The sequence below is a fragment of the Schistocerca piceifrons genome, chromosome 4 (assembly GCF_021461385.2).
Source record: "Schistocerca piceifrons isolate TAMUIC-IGC-003096 chromosome 4, iqSchPice1.1, whole genome shotgun sequence".
NCBI lineage: Eukaryota > Metazoa > Arthropoda > Insecta > Orthoptera > Acrididae > Schistocerca > Schistocerca piceifrons.
In genome coordinates, this window is record NC_060141.1 from 637,432,263 (window position 1) to 637,455,619 (window position 23,357).

The 23,357-nt window shown below is 39.4% G+C and overlaps 1 protein-coding gene across 1 annotated transcript in view; it reads right to left on the minus strand.

Moving 5' to 3' along the window:
* LOC124795180 (small G protein signaling modulator 3 homolog) overlaps positions 1–23,357 on the minus strand; it is a 161,538-nt gene that overhangs the window by 36,489 nt on the left and 101,692 nt on the right. The window contains exons 10-11 of the mRNA XM_047259080.1: positions 13,709–13,806; positions 2,913–3,092 (exon numbers count right to left, since the gene is read on the minus strand). Coding sequence (XP_047115036.1) covers positions 2,913–3,092; positions 13,709–13,806 — 278 coding nt within the window. The remainder of the gene's footprint in view (positions 1–2,912; positions 3,093–13,708; positions 13,807–23,357) is intronic.

Sequence of the window (23,357 nt, forward strand, 5' to 3'; positions counted from 1 at the left end):
GAGAGCTGCATCAAACCAGTCTCAGGACTGAAGACCACAACAACAACATAGCTACTGTTGTGTACATAGTTCTGCGTAGTCAGCGCATACACAACTTTCCCACAAGAGCGCGCCCTGCTAAGCACAACAGCGCAGGTGCAGCACTCGTCCATCTCTGCACTACGAGATGGCACTGTCTTAGATACGGATCAAATTCTGCTTCCGCCGATCCGCGTATTAATATGTAACGCAGCCACTGAGATTGCTGCTAACGTAGAACCTTTTCTCCTCGCGGATCACACTTGCGCAGTGATACCTGAACGCTCGAGGTATTATAACGAGTGTACAGACCTCCGATTAATCAGTCTGCATTATTCTGCGTTAGTTTGCATTAGTCTGTAGTCAAGTTTCAGTCTGCGCCTAATAAGATTATCATATTCCTGTACATAGCCATGAAGATAAATGAATAGACACTTTGTCAAGTATCAGAGATATGTGAGAATAAGATTAACGTACCAAGACCAAAGGAACTTCAGATTGTCAATTGTAAACAGCATTCAGAATCAAGTTAAGTAATTTCTATGATTTTTAGTGAAAATTAATCAAGTTCTGTTTAAAGTTGGTCCTGTCAATCTGCTACTCTAAGCGTGCAAGTGGCATTTCTATCGTCTGACCTAACGGCAGAAGATAAACACGCCACAATAAGACCACGAGACATATTGCTGACACTCGCCTACTTCTTTAGAGCGACAAGTCAAATAATCTGATGGTGTGTGTGTACCGAAGGTCTTACAGTACGCACCACCGCTACAAAACCCTATTTTTCAATATGATCTCTGTTCAGTTCCATGGTTTTACAACACCATAATGTGTAGCATTCTACTGGTCTGCATCTCAGCCATGTTCTGGGTGCATTAATAACTTCCCCTTCATTGCTGTAGTACTTTATGGAGTCCATCTTTCAGTGAGCCAAAGAGGTGGGAGTCAGAAGGTACAAGATCTCAATCTATGTCTACATTGGCGCATGACTACTCTGCAAATCATAAATAAGTTCCTGGCAGAGGTTCATCGAACCACCTTCAAGCTATTTCTCTATCATTCCACTCTCTGAAAGCAAGCAGGAAAAATTAACACTTAAATCTTCCTATGGAAGCTCTTATTTTACTAAAATGATAATTTCTCCCTATGTCGATGGGCAGGAAAAAATATTTTTGCATTTGGAGAAGAAAGTTGGTGTTTTTCTCGTGAAAACATTCTGCCACACCCACTCGTTTATCACATTCATGATGCTCTCTCCCCTATTTCGTAATAATACAAATGTAGCTGTCCCCCTCAGAACTTTTTTTGTTGGGGTCCATCAATCCTGTTTGATGTGGATCCCAGACAGCATGACCAGACTCCTTAAGAGGAGAGACAGAAAAGCACAGTGGGATTTCCTTATTGTTCTTCTGATGACAGATGCTTCGCCCACAGACTTAACCATGGTTTTAGGGAAAAATAGTTTGCGTTACTTACAGAATGCCCCTCATGTATATGATTTTTTCCAAAGGAAATGCCATGTGGCTAGGGCCTCCCGTCAGGTAGACCGTTCGCCTGGTGCAAGTCTTTCGAGTTGACGGCACTTCAGCGACTTGCGTGTCGATGGGGATGAAATGATGATGATGATAAGGACAACACAACACCTAGTCCCTGAGTGGAGAAAATCTCCGACCCAGCCAGGAATCGAACCTGGGCCGGTAGGTATGACATTCCGTAGTGCTGACCACTCAGCTACCAAGGGCGGACATTTTTCCAATAGCTTTCAGGTATTCCTTGATGGACTTGCGTGCAAATTTGGCATCTGGCAAATGAATGACAAAGACTAGTAAAATAACAATATCACTTGATTACATATATTTTAACAGTCTGTTTACCCCTCTTTTTTTAAAGGCTCATGTTTGATTAAAATGCCACACACAATACCAGCCTAACAGGGAGAGTCTCAACAAACATCAGTCATCCTTTCAGTTATACACAGACGAATTATAACGTCATTATGACAATTTATTTTTTTTCATTCTTCCATATGATGTCAGTGTTTCAGTCTGGCATGTATTTTTGAACCTGTGGTATAGAGTACAACTTAACAGTATCAGTTACTGTTATTCAGAAGTTATGCTAATTTATTTACATATAATAGAACACATTATCAGAAATAGTCTTATGTCATGGACAGCCACAGCTGAGGTAATCCATTTTTAATAAGTAAACTCCTTCCAGCTATATGAACTTTTATTGATAGGAACATGACCAGTTTTGTAATATCAAACTACATCCTCAGGTTTACATCTTCTACATTTTGTTCATATGTACATCTGAAGATGTGACTTGATATTATGAAACAAGTTGTGTTCCTATAATAACGGTTGTTTGTATACTGATGAAAGCAGTTTACTCATCAAATACAGAACACATAATTGTACTCATGTCTGCTTGGAATTTATACTAGTTGTAGTAACAATAAAGTAAACATATTTTCTGTTCCCTTTGTTTACCTCTTTCAACATAAAGAGTTCAAGAGAGGCATTTATTCAATAATCACTTATAAATTTATTGATACTCCTGGATGAATAGTTGTGAACTAACAGGAAATGTTTTATGCTTTATGACTAAAAGAAATTGATGTGAGCAGTTTGTATGCATTACGGATGACAATTAAATGAACCATATAATGTTTCCATCAAGAACCTGCTTATTTTAAGTATAGGTAATTCATGAAATAAATACTCATTAAAGTAAAACTTAATGTAAACTCTGAATAAAAACACTACATATCATCCAAGGCACTGATTACAGTAAATTTGAATATGGTTCCTTTATCTTTCTACAGCACAGTACTAAACAACTCCGATATTCTTGTATCACTACTAAAGTAAAAAGATATAAAGACAAACCTAATAGAGCTTTAGCTCGCCGTTTCCGATTTCTTGAAACACTGACATAATTATCTTGGTCTTTTGCATGGCTCTCCATGGTATAATCAGGTACAAGAGAAATTTTATTTAGTTTGGGATCCATTGACATGAAATGTCTTGCAACTTGTAGTATGGCCTCACGAAGATCGACAAGTATCTCTGTAATACAATTAGCAAATGTTTCATATTACTTAAAGTATGAGACACAAATAAATAGAAACACATTTCACATGACTGGTGAGATATGTTTTATAATGAATGCATGTCTTGTTTTATATTTGTTCACATACAACAGTGCAAAAAGTTGAAAACAAATTAAAATATTTATGTATTTTACAAGGTGCAGCAGAAATACTTGCCATTTTTCACAAAATTATTTAAAAATTTGGAAGTTTGATAAAAATCAAGTAGGGAAAAAGAACATGCAAATCTATTAATTTTTGAATGAACATATGATTACTTTTCTCAACCGCTTATGACTTGACTCTAATGTCTTGGTAGCCATGATGTAAGTATTCACCTGTTCTGTTTCCATGGTGGTATCAGTGAGCCTTCTAGCTCATCAAATTTGACACTGTGTTCTTTTTGCAGATTGGTCTAAAATTATGCAACAATTACAGGGCGCAATTCAGGAAGAAGGTGCTGTCCTTTTCTTCCAATGACTTGCAAAGTCATCATAAACTTCCTAATACAATTACAAGTTGAAACTGTATGTATTACGATTTCAGAGCTTTTCTTAATATGAATGATTAATCATATTTTTTCAAGTTTCTAGCCACGCTGACAGTTGCATTTTGTGCCCAACACTTTCACAACTGACCTGGTTACCTTCTTCAGTCGTTTCAAGCAGCTTCCTTAAGTAAGCTGCTGCCTGGACTTCAATATGTGAGTTACCCTTGCTGTCACGCCCTTAACTGAGCTTGACACCCACTATGCCATTTGATGTACAATTTTTTTTCCTTCGCCCAAGCTGTTATTCTGTGCAATACACACTTCCTCAATGTTGTGCAGCTCTGCATGAGATGACCAGTAAGAGCTTAAACACTTGTGTGCCATATGCCAAATCTTAGTTAAACTGAAGTCTATGGCCATGTTTTATAACATTTTCCAATGGATAATGGGTCTAGCTGCTCTTCTTCAACTAATGCATCAAGAAAGGTAGCTGGCTTTCCTTTCTTACTTACATCATGATTTTTATATTAAGCTGGGCAGAAATTAGATGTTTCAAGAAGTTTTGAGGATTTAAATTCCACGTGGCCATACCATGACTGGATCATCCACATATTATTAGTCTCAATGAAGTTAATAGAAAGATGTTAGCTTGAACCCAGTAGCAGGGCTGGCCAAACGCTGCAGAGTGTGCAGACATGTGGAAGTGCTGCACATGTGCGACAGCGACACCTGTTATTAGACATGTGTCCTAAATGAACGGCGGCGGCTTCACTTCCCTGTTTATGTGGTACAAGCAAGAGCGCAACATACCCAGTCTCGTTTACCCCTGGTGACCGTACCCGTACCCTTAACAGAGAAGTACGGAGAAATGGCAGGTACTGTGAAAAAGCAAAGGACGGGAGATCTATGTTCTCAGTCGTTTAAAAATGACTACGGACTGCAATTCTTTTTTGTAGTCGTTGGTGAAAACTCAACAGTGTTTGCTGTGCTGCCGAATAATAGGCGGCCAGCGTAAGTTTTCAATTGAAAGACACTACAATACATATCACAAAGACGAGTGTAGTGTACTCAACAGTGAAGAATGGCAAGCAAAATTAAATGTCCTTAAGAAAATGGATGAGACACATCAACTCGATTTTACTGTACGTCAAAGTAACTGATTCTTCTTGAACTCTTAGTTTCTTGTGTTACATTTATGTCTACTTTACTGTACACAGTACAATGTACTGTATTCAATTTTCCAGAACGACAACCACAGTAAATCTTCACTGCGAGCAAGTTTTAAAATCGCATTAAGAATTGCACAATCTGGAAAACCCTATTCCGAAGGGGAGTTTGTGAAACAGTGTCTGATTGATGCTGCAGAACTTGTGTGTCCCACAAACGTTAGCAGATTTCAAGAAATCAGTCTATCCAAACAAATTACGGATGGGGATGAAGGTGCTTTGTGTGATAATGAACAAGGCAATTTTGTAAGACTTTTAGGAGAGTGATGGAGAAGCAGTTCTCAAGGGCTGAAAAATTACACTGATAGTGCCAAGGTTCATTTCAATGGAAGGGAGGTGACATTTATATTTGAGAAGCTCCACGAAGAAGTTGGTATCTCTGTAGAATGGGAGGCTCTACACGATAGACTTGAGATACTGGTCTGTTAGTTCCAGCAGGGCAAGCACCTCATGGAACAGCACGTTACTGCCATTATGGCTTTGCACAAGCCATCTAATCTCCGAGAACTTCCAGCATTCCCTGGCAAAGTAGCATAATACCACAAGTTCATTTCCAGAGTGGCTACTATTGCCCACAACCTGCATTTGTTGCTTCAAAATAATACTCCTGTTTGGTCTACATCCTGTGTGTGTGTTTGCTTTTGTGCAGCTCAAAGACAGTCTTCACTGCATGCAGTGTCTTGCAAAATTTCAACCCAGCATACATCTGGTCCTGGCCATGAACACATTTGGGTATGGGATGGGGGCAGTCCTGGCCCATTGCCATTCCAATGGCTCTGAACGGCCCATTGCCTTTGCATTGAAAACACTCACCTCAGCTCAACAACAATATTCTCAGGTGGAAAAGGAAGCTCTTGCCATTGTCTACGTCACAAACAAATTTCATGTGCAAAGTTTCAGTTGATTACCATACCGTAAGCTCTTCATTTCCTTGTTTAGCATCCTTACCGGACAAAGATGCCCATCATATTCATCATTAAGCCCTGTTTTTATCAAGTTACAATTATGAGGTCCATTTTTGTACTATGTTGCAAATACGCAAAGATGGATATTCTGACTCCCCATAGGCCCTGAGCCCTCATTTTATCAGGAGGAGCTGCTTTGTTTTCAAATGGATACGAAAGCAAGGCACATGGTGGACAGTTTTCCCATCACCAGTTCCAATACCACCTCTGCTATGGCAGCGGAACAGGTTGTGCTCATGATGCAGCAGGTGTGGCCTGATGGGCTGGGCTTTGCACTACCTTCAGAATTATTATGGGTTGTGCTAGAGGGCTTACTTTGCCTCAAAAAATTTTCTCTATTCATAAGTATCAGTGTGCTCTTGGAAGGCAGCCAGTGGGTACTGGCACTGGTCGAGATAAAAACATTCTTTCTTTTTCGAACTTGATTTTTGTAGAGACTGGCACATGTGATATCAAATAAATTGTCCAAATTATTTATAATCTTCTCTCTATGGTACATAACTCTGAATTCACGTTAATAAGTGTTTGTGAACAATGCCGAATAGCTCGTCAGTATTCTTGCTTTCTCCCAAAATATAATGCACTCGCGAACCACAAGATTAACACTTTCACTAACAATTAATTTTAATTCCCGTGTGTTATAAAATAAAACTTGCAGCACTTGTCAATTTGATGGTAATTTGTGTTCAGTCATTTGGTGTTGTTTATCTCCCATTAAAAACCCGCTTACCTTGGCACTGTGCAATTGATGTGACTGCTAAGATAGCGAATGGAAAATAAGTGTGACATGATCGCTAACAAATAAACAACTGACTGCATTGTAAGTGCACATACTGGTAAGCTGAAGTGACATCAGTGCAATGTCTGCAAACAATGTGAAAGATCACATTACTCATGGAATTCACACTCACATTAGCATGTGTTACAGAGCTTCAATCGCAACAAAATTTTGTACAGAAATGTTTTAGAGCAATTCAAACAATACTGAATGGTGAGTGCTCAAAGTTACTGAAGATGGAAAATAAGGGGCACCCTAGCATTTCACCATTGTTTCTCCCTGTTGGATGGTATTCTTCTTTTGTCAATAGACAAGTTTACTTGCCACATTGTGATCCCAGCAGCTCTGCAGTGAGAGGCTCACTGTTTACTACATCAAGGCCATTGGGGGACCTCACACATGAAACTGCTAGACCGCCACCATGTGTTTTTGGTCTGCCATCGATCGTGAGGTGGAACACTTTGTTGCGGCCTGTCGCAAATGTCAGGAGGTAGCACCACGCATTCCTCAACTGCTTTTGCTACTGAGAGTGAGTGCCCGAGCAGCACCGGTTTTGTCAAAGCTCATACCGAGCACACCTGTCTGGGCCAGAGGTTTTTGACAGAATCCTCTCTTGATCCCAGCCATCGTCTACAGCCGGCACAGAAGCTACATCTTCGTGGTCTGCACTGACAATCAGCTCATTGTGCACCACCATAACCAGTTGCGTCTCAGGATGGGCACCGGGCCGCCTCCACAGGCCAGAGACCTGACACTGCCTGTTCATTTGCTGCTGCCTGTTCATCTGCCACCACCTATTTATCCACCGTCTGGCCATTCTTCTAGTGCCGTCCATTAATCTGGTGCTGCTAGTTTCCTGTTCTCCGCCTCTGCTTCCTGTGGCTGGTTCCAGCCCCTCCCTCTGTACTAAGGCAGTACCAGCAGCAGGAATTGCAGCAGGGCTGTCATCTCCAGCTCTTCATCTCCAGGGTTGGCCATCATTGGTTCCTGAGCTGACGCACTTCGGCATGAACCCCAATGTCGAGGTGGTCTCTCTTCCATTGCCGGTCCTGTCTACCAGATGCCCAGGACAGTGGAGAGCTCTCACCCCATGCACTGTCATCTGTACACATCTGTTCCAGCAGTTCCTGATCTGCTCACACCTTTATTTAGCTGCCGCTGCAGATCCCATGGATGTCCCGGCAGTCGCAGCACCAGAGATGGCAATGTCTGGCCCTCCCCCCTGCAGGGGAGGAGGAGTGTAGTAATCTCCTGGTTACTGGACCTACTGCAGTCATAAGTCAGGCCAGTATGGTCAGTGTGGAGCACATCAGCATTCAAACAACGTGACACACAATGCCTGCAGTGTCCGCCAGGGGCAGCCCGATCGCCAACAGAGGCCATCTGATCCAATGTACGCTTCCAGTGTGACACCAATGGCACCTGCCAGGAATTGTATCTTCATAGTGCATGCATGGGTCTCTGAGCACCCTCAATTGCAAAATGTACTCTAGTTGTGATTACTCTCTGTGTACTCACACTGTCATAGTCACTCCATGAACCAATAAATATTAGTTATTTAGAACTGTGTGTTTCCTAGATTCCCAGCTAGAACAGTAGAATACAGGGGTGTGCATATCAGGAGGGTGGAGGAGTTCTATGAAGGCACCTTTGAGAGGGCTGGATTTTTTTTAGGTTCTTCTGCAGCTCAATCTGAGCAGAACAAATTGGGTCATGAGGAACACATGATGAGTCAGAGTGTTCAAGAGTAGCTGTAGTTCCTTTGCCACATACTTCACATGGGCATGAACCACAGCAGCAGAGTTTTAGTTCACAAGAGAATCATGTTTAAATAATCTGCTTTCAGGTCATGGAACTCAGCCAGATTAAGTTTTGAGATTCTAGACATCTTTTTCAAGGACTGGACAGTGATACTGGATGTATGCAATTCCTAGGTTGTCTGCAGAGGAAAAATTTGTTGTAAGGGAGGAGGAACCTTTGGGGTTTGGAGTCAGAACTGTTCAGACAGGATTTGTTGCTTGTTCTGGTGTTTGTGGGTCAGAACTGAAAGGTAATGTGGCAGTGTCAGTTGTGAGTCCAAATGAATAAGAGGAGGCCTTTTATGAGATTGATGTGATAACATATAGGAATGGGTTTTAAGGGTGTGCCTTTTGATAGAACCGATGATCTGGAACAGAGAGGTTTAAGACTAAACGGGCCTGTTATGAGGTGATGGCACACTATTACAGCTTTGATCAGGTCTCTTTGGGAGACATTCTGGGTGTGGCAGGTTAAGCATGAGGACCAAGATGGGTTTATGTGCCATGATGAAGTTTAGGGTTTTAAGGGTAGTGAAATGGATGCTGTTTGTAAAAGAAGGTAGAGAAGGGCACAACATTCTTGGGTATTTGGCCAAAATGGCAGATAGATTCCAATGGCGGTGTGAGATTTTTTTGATCAATTATAACACTGAGTTTTCTCTCAATCCAGGGGCTAAACAGTATGGAATGTTAAATGGAGAAAGAAGCTTTTCGGAAATGAGGTTTGGTAGAGGCAGTGAATAGGGTTAAGGATTCATCAGTACAGAATTTAAGAAGGGATTTGAGTGAAGATGGATTTGCAGCTGTAGGCAGAAACTTATAAGGTGAGGCCTCTAGAGGCAGTGTCAAAGGTCAAACACTGTCTATGACAGGGGCATGTTTACAGCAGACGTGTAAGTAGAAGGTACACAATTAAGGTAGTTGATAATATTGATAATAAAAGGATATTGTGGTTAACACTGGGAAAGGTAACAGTATAAGAGAGAAACAGATATCAATCAAGGAAAGAAGTCTCTACAAACAAGCAAAAGGTTGTTGGGCAGATGTGATCATACAATAAGTGGTGGAAAACAATTTTACAACAAAGAAAAAAAATTAGAAAACAAAGAAAAAGATCACCAAACAAACAAAAAACTTTTGAACAAAGAAAAAAATATCTGTAACATCAAAGGACTGTCGAGCAACAATGAGAGATCACTCTAAAAGGGTAAACAGATGCTGAACAAATAAAAAGTACCTTTAAATGGAAAATTAATGTTGGGGTCAGAGTTACTGACAAATTCTCTCCATATGACTTACAGCCTTGCATTTTAGTAATTGTAAAGTCTAGATTCATGAAATCTGTAGCACAGTTATTTTTTCAACAGCCAGCTACACAGCTCAGTAATGTGTAAGTCTCTCTTTATGACACACCAGGAAGGCAGCAATTACGTACTTAGCTTTCTATGCTGTTTTTTGTTTTGTTAATTCTTAAGTTTGTAGTATTAGGATGGATAGGATATGTGTATGCTGTTTGTGGAACAAGAGGTGCTGGCCAAAGTTCATGAAATGCTAAAGATGCTTTTGATCACATTTAATCGCCTTCAGGCTCTTGCCTCAGAGTGTAGTGGTAGCAGACAATCTGGCATGTTGCGTGAGTTGTCATAGGTGTTGTTTATTTAGCCAATGGTTTCTATTGACTATGCACAGTGGTGTGTACATGACGTAGTGGATCCACCTTTACTGCAGGGTGAGTGGCAGGTGATAAAACGTTCATGTCACTTGAGGCAGAGAATCAATGTGAAGGCTGGCTGTCTGCTCTTGCCCATTCACCCTGTGAATGGACAGGTGGCTGCTCCTTCAACAGCAGCACACAGGTGTAGGGGGTCTGCTAGTTAACAGAAGTCAATGATAGATTTGTTATGGAGCCGCTTACAAAAATAACATCCACAGCCAGAAAGAGACCCAATGAGCATTCAGTATGTCTGAAGGGGGGTCTTCACCTAAGATACGAAGGAGGACCTGCCTGCAGCTATTGAGCACGTAGGGTGCAGTTGTCAGCAAGTTGTAGCTCATGTTGGCACCAATGTCGTATGTCACTTAGGTTCCGAGGCCATTGTCAGTTCGTACGGGCAGCTGGTGAAAGTGGTGAAGACTACTGGCCTCACACACAGATTATGAGCACAGTTCATAATTTACAACATCACTCCCAGAATTGATTGTGACCCTTTAGTTTGGAGCAGAGTGGAGAGTCTAAACCAAATGCACAACTGATTCTGTGATGGTCTTGGCTGCAGATTTCTGGACCTCCGTTACAGGATGGAGAACTGTAGGACATCCCCTTGATATGTCAGGGATGCACTACACGAAGGAAGCACCTGCTCAGGTACCAGAGTACTTGTGGAATGCACATGGAGGTATTTAGACAAGGCAGTAGCTTGAGGTCCTCTGATGAACACTGGCCAGTCAAAAATATAGAGCAAAATCAGATCGTATACAAAGTAGACACTTCTACTGCCAAATTTTAACAGTACATTATTAAAGAATTTGTAACAAAATTCTTGAATTTACTGCTGTGCAGGAAAGTTGATGCACTCAAATTATTCTCAGAACCAGGAGCTGGCTGGCACTCAAAGTAGAAAGCTGTGAAATATTTAGTGAGTCATGGAATGTATGTCAAAAAGACAGATTAGACACCACAGGAGGCAGAGTGTTCACTGCAATCAACAAAACAATTGTCTCTCTTGAGGTCAAAATTGAGTTTGGCTGTGAAGTTATCTGGATGCGTGTAACAGGTCTAGGTGAACTCAATTAACAGATGTTTTTAGCACACACTCAATTCTGGCGTGACACTGTTAGAATCTCTTTGAATGATTCTATGTTCAATAGCATGAAAATACCCAGATAATGCAATATTAGTTGGAGGTGACTTTAATCTATTGCTTATACAGTGGCACATCTATGGAGTCATTGAAGATTGTACACACAGGCAGTCTTGTGAAGTCCTTCTGAACACATTTTCCTAAAACTGTCTTGGGCTGCTAATTCAACAATATTTTAGATCTTGTAGCTACAAACAGGCTTGAATGTATCAATGGTGTCAGTATATGGAGAGGGGTTAGTGGTCAGAATGGCACCACTGGTTACTAAAGTAAATAAATCCATCAAGACGGCTGGAAGAGTATTTTTGCTACGAAGAGCAGATAAGCAGTTTTAGCACCTCACTTAGTTAATGAATGGACATCATTTAGTTTCAGTGTGATTGACATAAAGTAATTATCAGCAAAGTTTAAACAGATCGTACATCAAGCTCTGGAGGGGGTACCAAGTATGTGTCGAGTAAGTGGACTAAGGATAGAAAAGGTTTAATAAGAAAATCCAGAAATTGCTGAGGAAGCAGAGACTATTGGAAAAACTCAAATAATGACAGGTGAAAGTTAGTAGAAATTCATGCAACTGTAAAAATGATTCATGTGTGAAGCGTACAACAACTAAAACAGTTTTACCTCAGCAAAAGTTCTTGCCAAGAATCCGAGAAAATTCTGGTCCTAAGTAAAATCGCTAAGCGGGTCAGAGACTTCTATCAAGTCACACATTGACTAGTCTGCTGTTGCTAGTGACAACTGCAAAAGGATAGCCAACATTTTAAATTTAGTTTTTAAGAAATCAACCCCGCAGGAGGACTGTACAAACACACCATCATACAGACTCCCGCATGGAGGACGCAGTAATAGGTATCCCTGGTAGAGATAAGCAACTGAAAGAGTTGAAAATAAATAAATTATCAGGTCTGGATGGAATCCTAATTCGGTTTTACAGGGAGTATTATAAGGTAGTGGCCCTGTACTTAGTTTGCATTTATTATAAACGTCTTGGTCAGTGCAAAGTTCCAAGTGATCGCAAAAGACACTGGCGACTTCTATGTATAAGAAGGGTAAAAGAATGGACCCAGAAAATTGCAAACCAATATCATTAACATCAGTTTGCTGCAGAATTTTTGAACATATTCTCAGTTAAAATATAATAAACTTTCTTGAGACGGAAAATCTCCTGTCTACAAATCACCACACTTTAGAGAGCATCACTTGTGCTAAATTCAGCTTGCTCTTTTCTCGCATGATATCCTGTGAACCTTGGATGGGGGCATCAGGTAGATTCCATATTTATAGATTTCTGGAAAGTGTTTAACACAGAGCCCTACTGCAGACTGTTAATGAGGGTACGAGCATACAAAATAAGTTCCCAGATATATGAGTGCCTCAAAGACTTCTTAAGTAATAGAATTCAGTATGTTGTCCTTGATGACATATGTTCATCAGAGACAAGGGTATCATCAGGAGTACTCCAGATGAGTATGATATGACCTCTCTTATTCTCTATATACATAAATGATCTAACACGCACGGTGAAACAACATCTGTGGCTGTTTGTTGAGGATGCTGCAGGGTACAAGAAGGTTTTATCACTGAGTGACTGTAGGAGGATGCAAGATGTGATGGATGCCAGCTTGACCTAAATGTAGAAAAATGCAAGTTCATGCACATGAATAGGTAAAATAAGCCTGCAATATATGAATATAACATGGGCTATGTGCTGCTTGACAAAGTCATGTTGCTTAAATATCTAAGCATAATGTTGCAAAGCAATATGAAACAAAACGCACAAGTAGGGATGGTAATTGGGAAGGCGAACAGTTGACTCTGGTTTATTGTGAGAATTTTAGGAAAGTGTGAATCATCTGTAAAGAGACCATGTACAGAACACTAGTGCAACCCATTCTTGAGTATTGCTCGAGTGTTCGGTATCTCCACCAGACCAGATTAAAGGAAGACATCAAAGTAATTCAGAGGTGGGCTGCTAGAGTTGTAACTGGTAGGCTCAGTCAACATGGAGATGCTTCCTGAACTAGGGAATCCCTGGAGGAAAGACTGCACTCTTTTCATGGAATGCTACTGAGAAAATTTAGAGAACCAGCATTTGAAGGCGACTGCAGAATGGTTCTACTGCCATGAACATAAATTTTGCCAAAGTAGCGCCAAGATAAGACAAGACAAGACAAGACAAGACGAGTTAGGGCTCATATGGGCAGCCATTATTCCAATGCTGTATTTGTGAGAGGAACAGGAAAGGAAAGGAAATGGCTCTAGTGGTAAAAGGTAACCCCCCCCCCCCCCCCCCCTCAAATCTCACGCACCATATGGCAGCTTGCGGAGTACATACATAGGGGCAGATGTAGGTGTCCACAGACAAAAGCGTGATATTACTATATTTATGTCGAAAAATCATTTTCTTCTTCTTAAATAAAGAAGAATGCAATACATTAACTGACAACGTCACTAGCAGAAGTGTTACATACCTGTTTGACGAATATTTTTTGATTTGATATCTTCCTCCGTTGTCTCCTCTCCAAATAGCAGCAACTGAATCATTGATTTTGATTTCTTCATTTGTCTCCTGCAAAAATATTACTATTTCAGAATGATGCTCAAACTTTTATTCAAATCAAGAACAGCAATTCTAGTGTTAGGCTGAAAGCTTTATTAGAACTAACTTTGTTTTGTGACGAAAACTGGTGGAAAGAGCAAAAATTCCACTTTTGAGAAAATAATGCTATAGACATTAAGGCTGCTTGTAAGACATTCAGGTGATACAAAAAGAAAAAAAAAGAATAGATACACAAATGCATAAAATATATACAACCACAAAATAAATGGGAACACAACTACAGCCAAATTTACATATTGCTGATGTATTCTATCACCTTTTTGGTGGCATGCAAGAACTCAGACCAGTCACCAGTGAAGGCTGGCAATATACAATCTTGAACCATATGATTTACAGTTTGCCTATCAGCGCCATTATCACACTTGGGTGAAGCTATTTTTTCCCATCTATATAGCGAGTAAGCACATCTGCCACAGTCTGTACATATTCTATTTACAGTAACTCAGATTTTGCAAGGCTTGTTGAATTCAGGTGGTGTGGTGGCAACATAGGGTGTATTATGAAAGGCAGGAGGTGTCTGCCTGGTCCACTCCTCTTTCCAGCAATCACTCAGACATAACCCACTTTCATCCAAAATTGTTTCACTGTTTAGAGATGGGTGTCTAAGATTGCAGTCTGGTTCTTTCACTGTCGGGGACGTCTTGATGGATTTTTGAGTTCTCTAATGAGCGATCTCACTTGTCACAGCTGGGGTGATCTACACTGCTTAGTGTGGATAGTCAATAGGTTCACAGTCTAATTTAGTTGGACATTAGTGGGGTTAGTGCGAGTACTGTTGAACCAAATCAGTGCACAGTATTCCACCTCCAGATAAACTGAAGTTCGTAGTGCCTGAAAAGCCCCATTAAGTGACAGTGAGTTTCTGCAAGTTCTAAGTTTGGCAGTTGTGTTGAAGCTCAGTGATCCATTCAAGGCAACACCTGAATATTTTGCATGTTGATTGTGGCATAGTAGTTTGTTCTCAGAGCAGAGCCTAATTACTAAATTCTCTGCTTGCTACCTTGCTGTTGAGGTGGAATGTAGATACTTCTGTTTTTATGGTACTGGGTTGCAATCTCCAACGGCAAAAATATTTTCCATTACATTTTTCAGGTCCTTCATCAATATGTCTTCAGTGGCCTCCATGTCTTTACAACTTACTGTCAGGGTCAATTGTCGGCATATCCAAAGTTCTGTGAAGTCGTTTCAGGTTTATGAGCTATATGTAGGCTGAATAACATGAAAGCCAGAACAGATCCCTGTGGAAGGCCATTGTTCAGCTTCATCTGAGTGCTTGGTCTACTACCCACAGTCACTTGAATGCATTTATTAGAAATAGTGCCCATAGGTTGATGGTAATTTTACAGATAGATCACTTTCAGGAGCTTTAATATCACATCATTTCTTCAAACTTATGATGTATGCTGCTGTATAGCTGACGTTTTCAGTTGTTTTTGGTAGCTTGTATGAATGTTGCTAATGATAGAAATTGATCTGAGCAGTTTCAGAAAGGATGAAACTGTGTCTTTTTCAATTGGTATTATGTTTAACTATCTTACACCCAGGAAAACAAATAATTCTCTACAAAGCTGTTCAGCAAAGTTTACAGACTTTTGGGAAGATTACTCTGTAACAGGATAAGCCCTGAGATATTACCTATATGTGGAAATATGATATGGATAACATGGAAATAATGGTCTCTTCCTAATTTCATTCCTTGAAGAGGTACTGTGATTTCTCCCAAGGTGGAGGTGACTGAGTGGTTAGTTTCTGCACTGCAGGCTGCTTTGACATTTTTGACTTCTCTTTTCACCTCGATTGTACACTTTTGATCTAGTAGACCTCTAGAGGTCAATATGATATGACAAACTATTTATAAATTTAATTGAAATGACTGCTCATAGCATCATTACGTAAGTATCTGCCCAAAATTGAAATGTCACATGATGCTCGCTTGCAGAATGGCATTTCTGATGCTACTGACAGTTTAAAGTCTCAATTAATTGGTACTGTTCAAAAGCAGAACATGTGTGTTAAGTATGAAGTAATTTTTTAAAAAATAAATTGTGTTTTGGATTTTTGTCATCATAAAATGGCTGTTAGCTGGAGGCAGTGAATGTGTTAAAGCGTCAATGACCATCATTTTTGCATCGCTTGACATTGCAACTAACTTCAAATCAGGATTAGATACAAGTGAAAAACATTAGAAGGGACAGTCAGAATAAAATTCCGACACACTGGAATAAGAAAGTGGGAATGAAAGCACACAACTCGTTGGTTAAGCCGCTTTCTCTCTTTCTCAGACAAGCTGTTTCGTTTGAACATATCACACATCAAAAAGTGGCAACTTCTCATGGTTTACAGAAACAGTCAACAGGTAAGTTCTAACACAGCCAGTTACTCCTAGGAGAACACATGGCTTTTTTTCCGTTTTCATAGAGCAAATACACAGTACTATACAGTACTACACAGTTCATTAGAAACTTTAAGTTTTCACATTTAAGTACAGTGTATTTATTCCCTAATATTGGACAGGAAATATAGTACTGTAACTATTTCATGTGTAGCTTACCCAAGTAGCAAAGATTTGTTTAATTTTTGCGCTTTATTCAAAGTGAGTGTTTTGTTTATCATCAGACTGGTATGTACATATGTATATTCCTGAATGGCACAAGAGCAAAATGAGGGATTGTCTGGTGCATCAGTTAAATCAAGATATACATTGTGCATCTCCAAAGATACTCTGTAAGCCACTGTACGGTGCATGGCAGAGGGTACCCTGTACCACTACTAGTCATTTTCCTACCTGTTCCACTTGGAAATAGAACGTGGGGAAAAATGACTATCTATATGCCTCTGTACGCACCCTAATTTCTCGTATCTTTTCTTCATGATCCTTACACACAATGTATGTTGGCAGCAGCAGAATTGTGTGGCAGTAAGCTCCAAATGCCAATTCTCTAAATTTTCTCAATAGCATTTCTTGAAAACAATGTTCCCTTCCCTCCAGGGATTTCCATTTGAGTTCCCGAAGCACTTCCATAACACTTGTTGTTTAAACCTACTGATAACAAATCTAGCAGCCTGGCTCTGATTTGCTTCGATGTCTTCCTTCAGTCCTACCTGGTATGGATCCCAAACACTCAAGCAGTACTTAAGAATATGTTTCACAAGCATGCTATATGTGGTCTCCTTTACATGTGAACCACTCTTTCCTAAAATTCTATCAATAAACCTAAGCTGACCATCTGCCTTCCCTACCACAGTTTTCACATACTTGCTTAATCTCGTATTGCTTTGCAACCTTACACCCAAATATTTAAACAACTTGACTATCTCAAGCAGGACACTAGTAATACTGTATCTAAACATTACAGGTTTGTTCTTCCTACTCATCTACATTAACTTACAATTTTCCACATTTAGAGCTAAAAATTTTGCCCAAGTCATCTTGTATCTTCCTAGACTTACTCCACTTTGACACCTTATCAAGCACCATAGCATCATCAACAAACAACCGCAGATTGCTGCCCAACCTGTCCTCCAAATCATTTACGTACATGGAGAACAACAGCAGGGCCTATCACATTTCCCTGGGACACTCATGACGACACCCTTGTCTCTGATGATCACTCGCCGTTGAGGACAACATATTAGGTTCTATTATTTAGGAAGTGTTTCAGCCACTCACATATCTGTGAACTTATTCCATATGCGTGTACCTTCATTATCAGCCTGCAATGGGTCACCGCGTCAAATGCTTTCCAGAAATCTAGAAATGCGAAATCTGCCTGTTGCCCTTCATCCATAGTTCTCAGCATATCGTGAAAAAAAGGGCAGGCTGAGTTCCGCATAAGCGATTCTTTCTAAAACCATGCTGATTCACGGAAATAAGCTTCTCAGTCTCAAGAAAGCTTAATATATTTGAGCTGAGAATATGTTCAGAATTCTGCAGCAAACCAAAGTTAGTGATATTGGTGTCTAATTTTGCGGATCTCTTCTTTTACCCTTCTTATATACTGGAGTCATCTGCACTTTTTTCTACTCATTTGGGACGTTGTGCTGGGCAAGAGATATTCATGATAAATGTAGGCTACGTAAGGGGTCAATGCCGTGGAGTACTCTTTGTAAAACTGAACTGGGATTCCATCTGGACCTGGTGATTTATTTGCTTTTAAATCTTTCAGTTGTTTCTCTATGCCAGGTATGCTTATTTCTATGGCGTCCATACAGGAGTCTGTCCAATAATCGCGTCATGATATGTTTTCACAATTCTCCTGTATGAACAATTTCTTGAGCATTAAATTTAAAACTTCAGCTTTCTTTTTGCTATCCTCAACTGCCACACCAGACTGGCCAACAAGTGGCTGGATGGAAGCCTTACACCACTTAGTGATTTTACATACAGCCAGAATTTTCTCAGGTTCTCTGCAACACCTTTTGCTAAGGATTGATGGTGGAAGTAGTTCTATACTTTGCACACACATCTTTTCACAGATGCATGAATCTCTACTAATCTTCACTTGTAGTCATTTGTGCATTCTCTTTTGGACAGAGTGAAAAAGCTTCTGCTCCTCAGCGTCTTCCGAATTTTGTTATTAAAACATGGCAGATCTTTTCCATCCTTCATCCAGTTACTAAGCACAGAACTCTCCGGGGCACGATTTACAATTTGCTTAATTCCCCTACATCTGTCTCACTGGAACTAAGTGATGTCAGTTCACTGTTTAAGTGAGATTACGACAACTGTTTCTCTGTTCTACCTAGCAGATACTCTCTCCCACCCTTCTTGACTGACTTGTTAAGTTTCATACTCATAGTTGCTATAACAATATCATGATCACTAATCCCTGTTTCTATACGGACATTGTTTATAAGGTTCAGCCCAATTGTAGCTACAAGGTATTAAATGTTTCGACTGTGTGGGGGCTGCTGAGCTACCTGCTCAAGACTTTTTCTGAAACCTGTGTACAAAAGTATTTCATTTGACTGTCTTCTGTCTGTAAATTTTATTCCTCTGAAGTTTCTTGCATTACACATTCAGGATAATGCAGCCAACCAGATATTCACTGGCAACAGTGAAGAATGGCCTGCAGATTAAGAAAAGGTTCATGCTTGGTGTATCAGTCGATCTTGCTTCCAGAGTCAAATTAGTAGTAGGAACCAAGTAAACAATGTTTCTCTGTGTCAATGTGAATAGATGAAAACAGTCATTTAATATCTTTAACACACTGACTGTCACACACTTAGTGATGGAGGTTTCAGTCTCTCAGCCTTTGGCATGAGGCTCTGCTGTGGCCACTGGTAGCCACACAGCAGTCAACATGGTAAATGAGGACATCTCCTGAGACCTAAGAAAAATTCCATTACCAAATGATAAAGCACAAATGTATACAGACAAAGATGAAATAGGATTAAAGTGCCCAGGAATGACAAGGCCATTACATATGACATACAAATTCCAATTGCATAGAGGCAGGAAAGTAACTTAATCTTCTCTCATTCTCATACCAGTATTAGCCTTAAATGATTTTCCTAAATCATGAGAAACCCAAGCTTTCCAGTTTGAGTCTTTGCTATCTCACATAACGAAGACAAAATTCTGACCTTGTTCTTGATTTGATAGAGAATTTATATCTTATTAAATGCAAAACAAAAGTGTAGCAAATGGTGGCACTGTGCTTATCTAGTCTATTCTGAGTGAATACATACATATTCAGGCAAAAGTTTTAGTTATTTAAGTATGATGATCACATCAAATTTTGTGAAAAGACTGAATATATTAGGTGGGTAGAGCTTGCTTGCTGGATTGTGCCAACATATGATCTGATTCAATCATTCACCCAACAGCAGTGGAGAAGATGCATATAGTGCTTTATAAATGGCCTTTTATTTGCGTCTATACCTTACATCCAACTGTAATGCATGGCAGAGGGTATTTCCCACTGTACCACATATTTCTTCCTGTTCCATTAACCTGTAAAGTATTGGAAGAATGGCAGCTCAAATGTGTCCGTGCCCACTATAATTGTGTAACCTTAGATTTGCTATCCATATGGAAGTGATACATAAGGGGTTTACAATATTCTTAAACTTCTCATTTAATAACATCTCTTGAAACTTTATGGGTAAGCTTTTGTTGGATGTTCATAGTTATCTTATTACATTTCCCTTTTTATCATAACAGTGAATGGCACCCACTTTACCTTTGAGTGAGCCTATGTGATTATTCCACTTCATATCACAGACTTACAAATTTTTATACCCAGATTTTGTATGACCTGCCCACAGTTGTAACCAACTGATATTGTAATCACATGCTCCTACATCTCTGCATTTAGTGAAAAATGCAACTTAATGTTTTTGAAGATTTAAAGTAAATTGCCAATCATCACATCACTGAAATCTTATCGAGATGTGATTTAACACTTGTGCAATTTCATCCTTATAATACTTCATTACATATAACAATATCATACTGAAAAAGACTTAGACCGCTATTAATATTGTTTTCTAAAAAGAGACCAAACAGTCTCATAAGACCAGATGAGAACTTGATACAATATGCAACAAACTAACAAACACTACCCATCCAGCATCAGACAAAGACCTGTACCCGGCTGGTAGCTTCACACTCATTTTTGTTGTCTATAATGCATCATGAGAATCCTGTATTTGTCTGTTCACCTAGTTTTATATTAGCAATATTATATTTGACTTTCAACAATACAGAAGTCTGTGCATTTTCTATTCCTAGCCAACAATGTCCACAACAAACCGATAACTTTACTGAGGCCAGAGTAAGATATGTAGTACCCAATTTATTTCACCACTAAACTTTCAGACACAGGTATGTGTAGTCACAGTTTATTAAAGTTAGTATCATCTTTGTCCAGTGGAACCTTCTTTATCCAGATTAAGTAGGACTAAGTCACCTGGAAAGGATGAGGACAGATGTAGGGGAGGGGAGGGGAGGGGAGGGGAGGGGAGGGGGAGGGGGAGGGTGAGTGAGGATAGTAACACAGATTAACATCCAGACTGCCACACATTTGGAAATAGCTGTTTAACCACTGGGCTGGGTCCACTGCATGAGGCTCTGCTGTGGCCACACAGCAACCAAAGTGTTTAATACTACATGTACAAGTTATATTTATCTTTACAAAGACAAATTACACATTATTTTCAAATAATGTTGACCAGATATTGAAAAAGTCTAATTGCACAAATGAACACATTTTATTTATAGGTGACATGATCATGAAAGTGTTTCAACAGTAGTTCAGCTGGTGTTTCTGTCTGGCATTTATTATTTTGTGGAGCCATGCATCACTATGTCCAAGTTATTTCATCAGCAAATCCATCACTATTATCATTGTCTACAGGCGAACAAGCAAAGATAATTTCATAGTCTGAAACTGTACGATAGCCACCGCTGCCACCATCACACAGCCAGTTACATTTATAATGTGTCTGAGCAGGCTAGGATCTAAATTTAATGATTTTTGTCTAAAACTGCTGGTAATATCACACTCTGAGTATAAAATACTGTACAGAAAAAATGTCTAAATGGACTGCAGATCAAGATTGAAGAGTCAGATAAACAAGAGGTAAATGAAGTGTCACTGCAATCTTGCTTAAATTGAATACAATCATGCAGAGATTGTGGCAAGCCATCCCACACATTGCCATATCAATCTGACCATAATACCTTCCATATGTTGATGCAACCTACCATGTCTGCAGTACTGTAACAACATTTAGTATATGCTGAGAGCTGAAAACTAGTCAGATCTGGGAAAATTTCACAGATCCTTCAGACAAACTGGTATTTTAAGTCAAGAAATTCTTTCTCCATATTATGTAAAAATAATACATCCAGTAATGAAGCTGTCTTAACATACACTCTGCCACAGAATGCATGGACACTAGCTGTGGGTAAACTTGACTGAATGTCAGTTATATTTTGCATGTATTTTGTACACAAGATTTCGCTATGGTAAAATGTGAGGCAATCTAATCAGAGTCAGATCAGTTGGAAATTATCATGGTATTGCAAGGTATGTCTAAAATTGCTTGAGAGAGAGAGAGAGAGAGAGAGAGAGAGAGAGAGAGAGAGAGAGAGAGAGAGAGAGAGAGAGAGAGAGAGGAGGGGATAGGCTGGTTGGAAAATGGATCAACATTACAAAGCTTTATTACACAGAGAATAGACGTATGCAAAGCACAACTCAAAAAGCACTTTAATCTTACACAAAACAAACGCAATGTAGGCAACCTCATAAATACTTTAGTTACTTTTATTTCAAGCTGTGTATCTATGCATGACTATGAAGACTTTATAAGAGCATTATTTCACAATTATGACAGATCTGTATAATAAAGAAAACAACTGTCTTTGAATCTAAACAATACAATAAAGGCACAAGCATTCACTATTGAAAATGTTTTGAGGAACTTATTTTGATTGTAAATTTATTACTTAAGAGTTATTTTGTTTGAAGCTGTTGTAAAAGCAAACAATATTTTCTTGAAACATTGGTTACTATTTCACAGTTTCTTACATCAATATGATGTAAAATTTGAAGACTGTTAGAATATAACTGAAAGCTATGACTTTTCCATCTTCAACAATGGTGAAAGTGACAAACCTAACCTATGATAAACTTACAGCTTAAACACACGGAAATTTTGAATTTTTATTCTGCAATGTAGTTTATTCACAAAACAGAGGCAGGATTACTGCTGTAGTCTTACAACAGAATTTTCTTGATGTTATAGTATCCCTAATGTTCTTCAGTATTTTAGGATTTCCACTGAATGAACAGGCTTTTCAGTACAGCAACAGACTACTTTCACAATAACATCAATATCTTTCCCTCTGAACTTTATTATTACATATATGAAAAATCAGTACACATACAGGAACAGACAAAATAATAGAATCACTGTGACAATGTACACTTATTTCTTAGACCTTGTTTTTCATACTCGTCAGTGTTCTTCGTCTTACAATATCTCTGCAAGTGTTCTAAGCTGCCAGCACATTTGTTACAGTGGTATCTACAACATCAGATCATATACTGATAAGCCAAAATATTATGACCGCTGCCCACCACGATGTTTGATGCCATTTGGTGGTGTTGCGGGCATGTGACATGGTAATAAAAGTATGTAAGCACTATTATGCTGACACTGATGGGGGATCACCTCAGCAAAAATATGGTCTATTATTATTATTTCCTTCACTTTCTCAGACGTTAAGTCCGGTTAAAAATGGAGTGACGCGGACCTTGATCAAGCGTCACTTCCTTTTAACTGTACGGTATGTGTTATATTGCATTTAGGAACTTTCGGGTAATTGAACATGTATCAATAATTACGGATTTCTGTAGTTGTATATATAAGTTTGGATGTAGCTGTATTGCATTGATGTACTGGTGGACATTGTGTGGTATGACTCCTGTAGTTTATAGTATAATCGGTATAATGTCAACTTTATCCTGATGCCACATGTCCTTGACTTC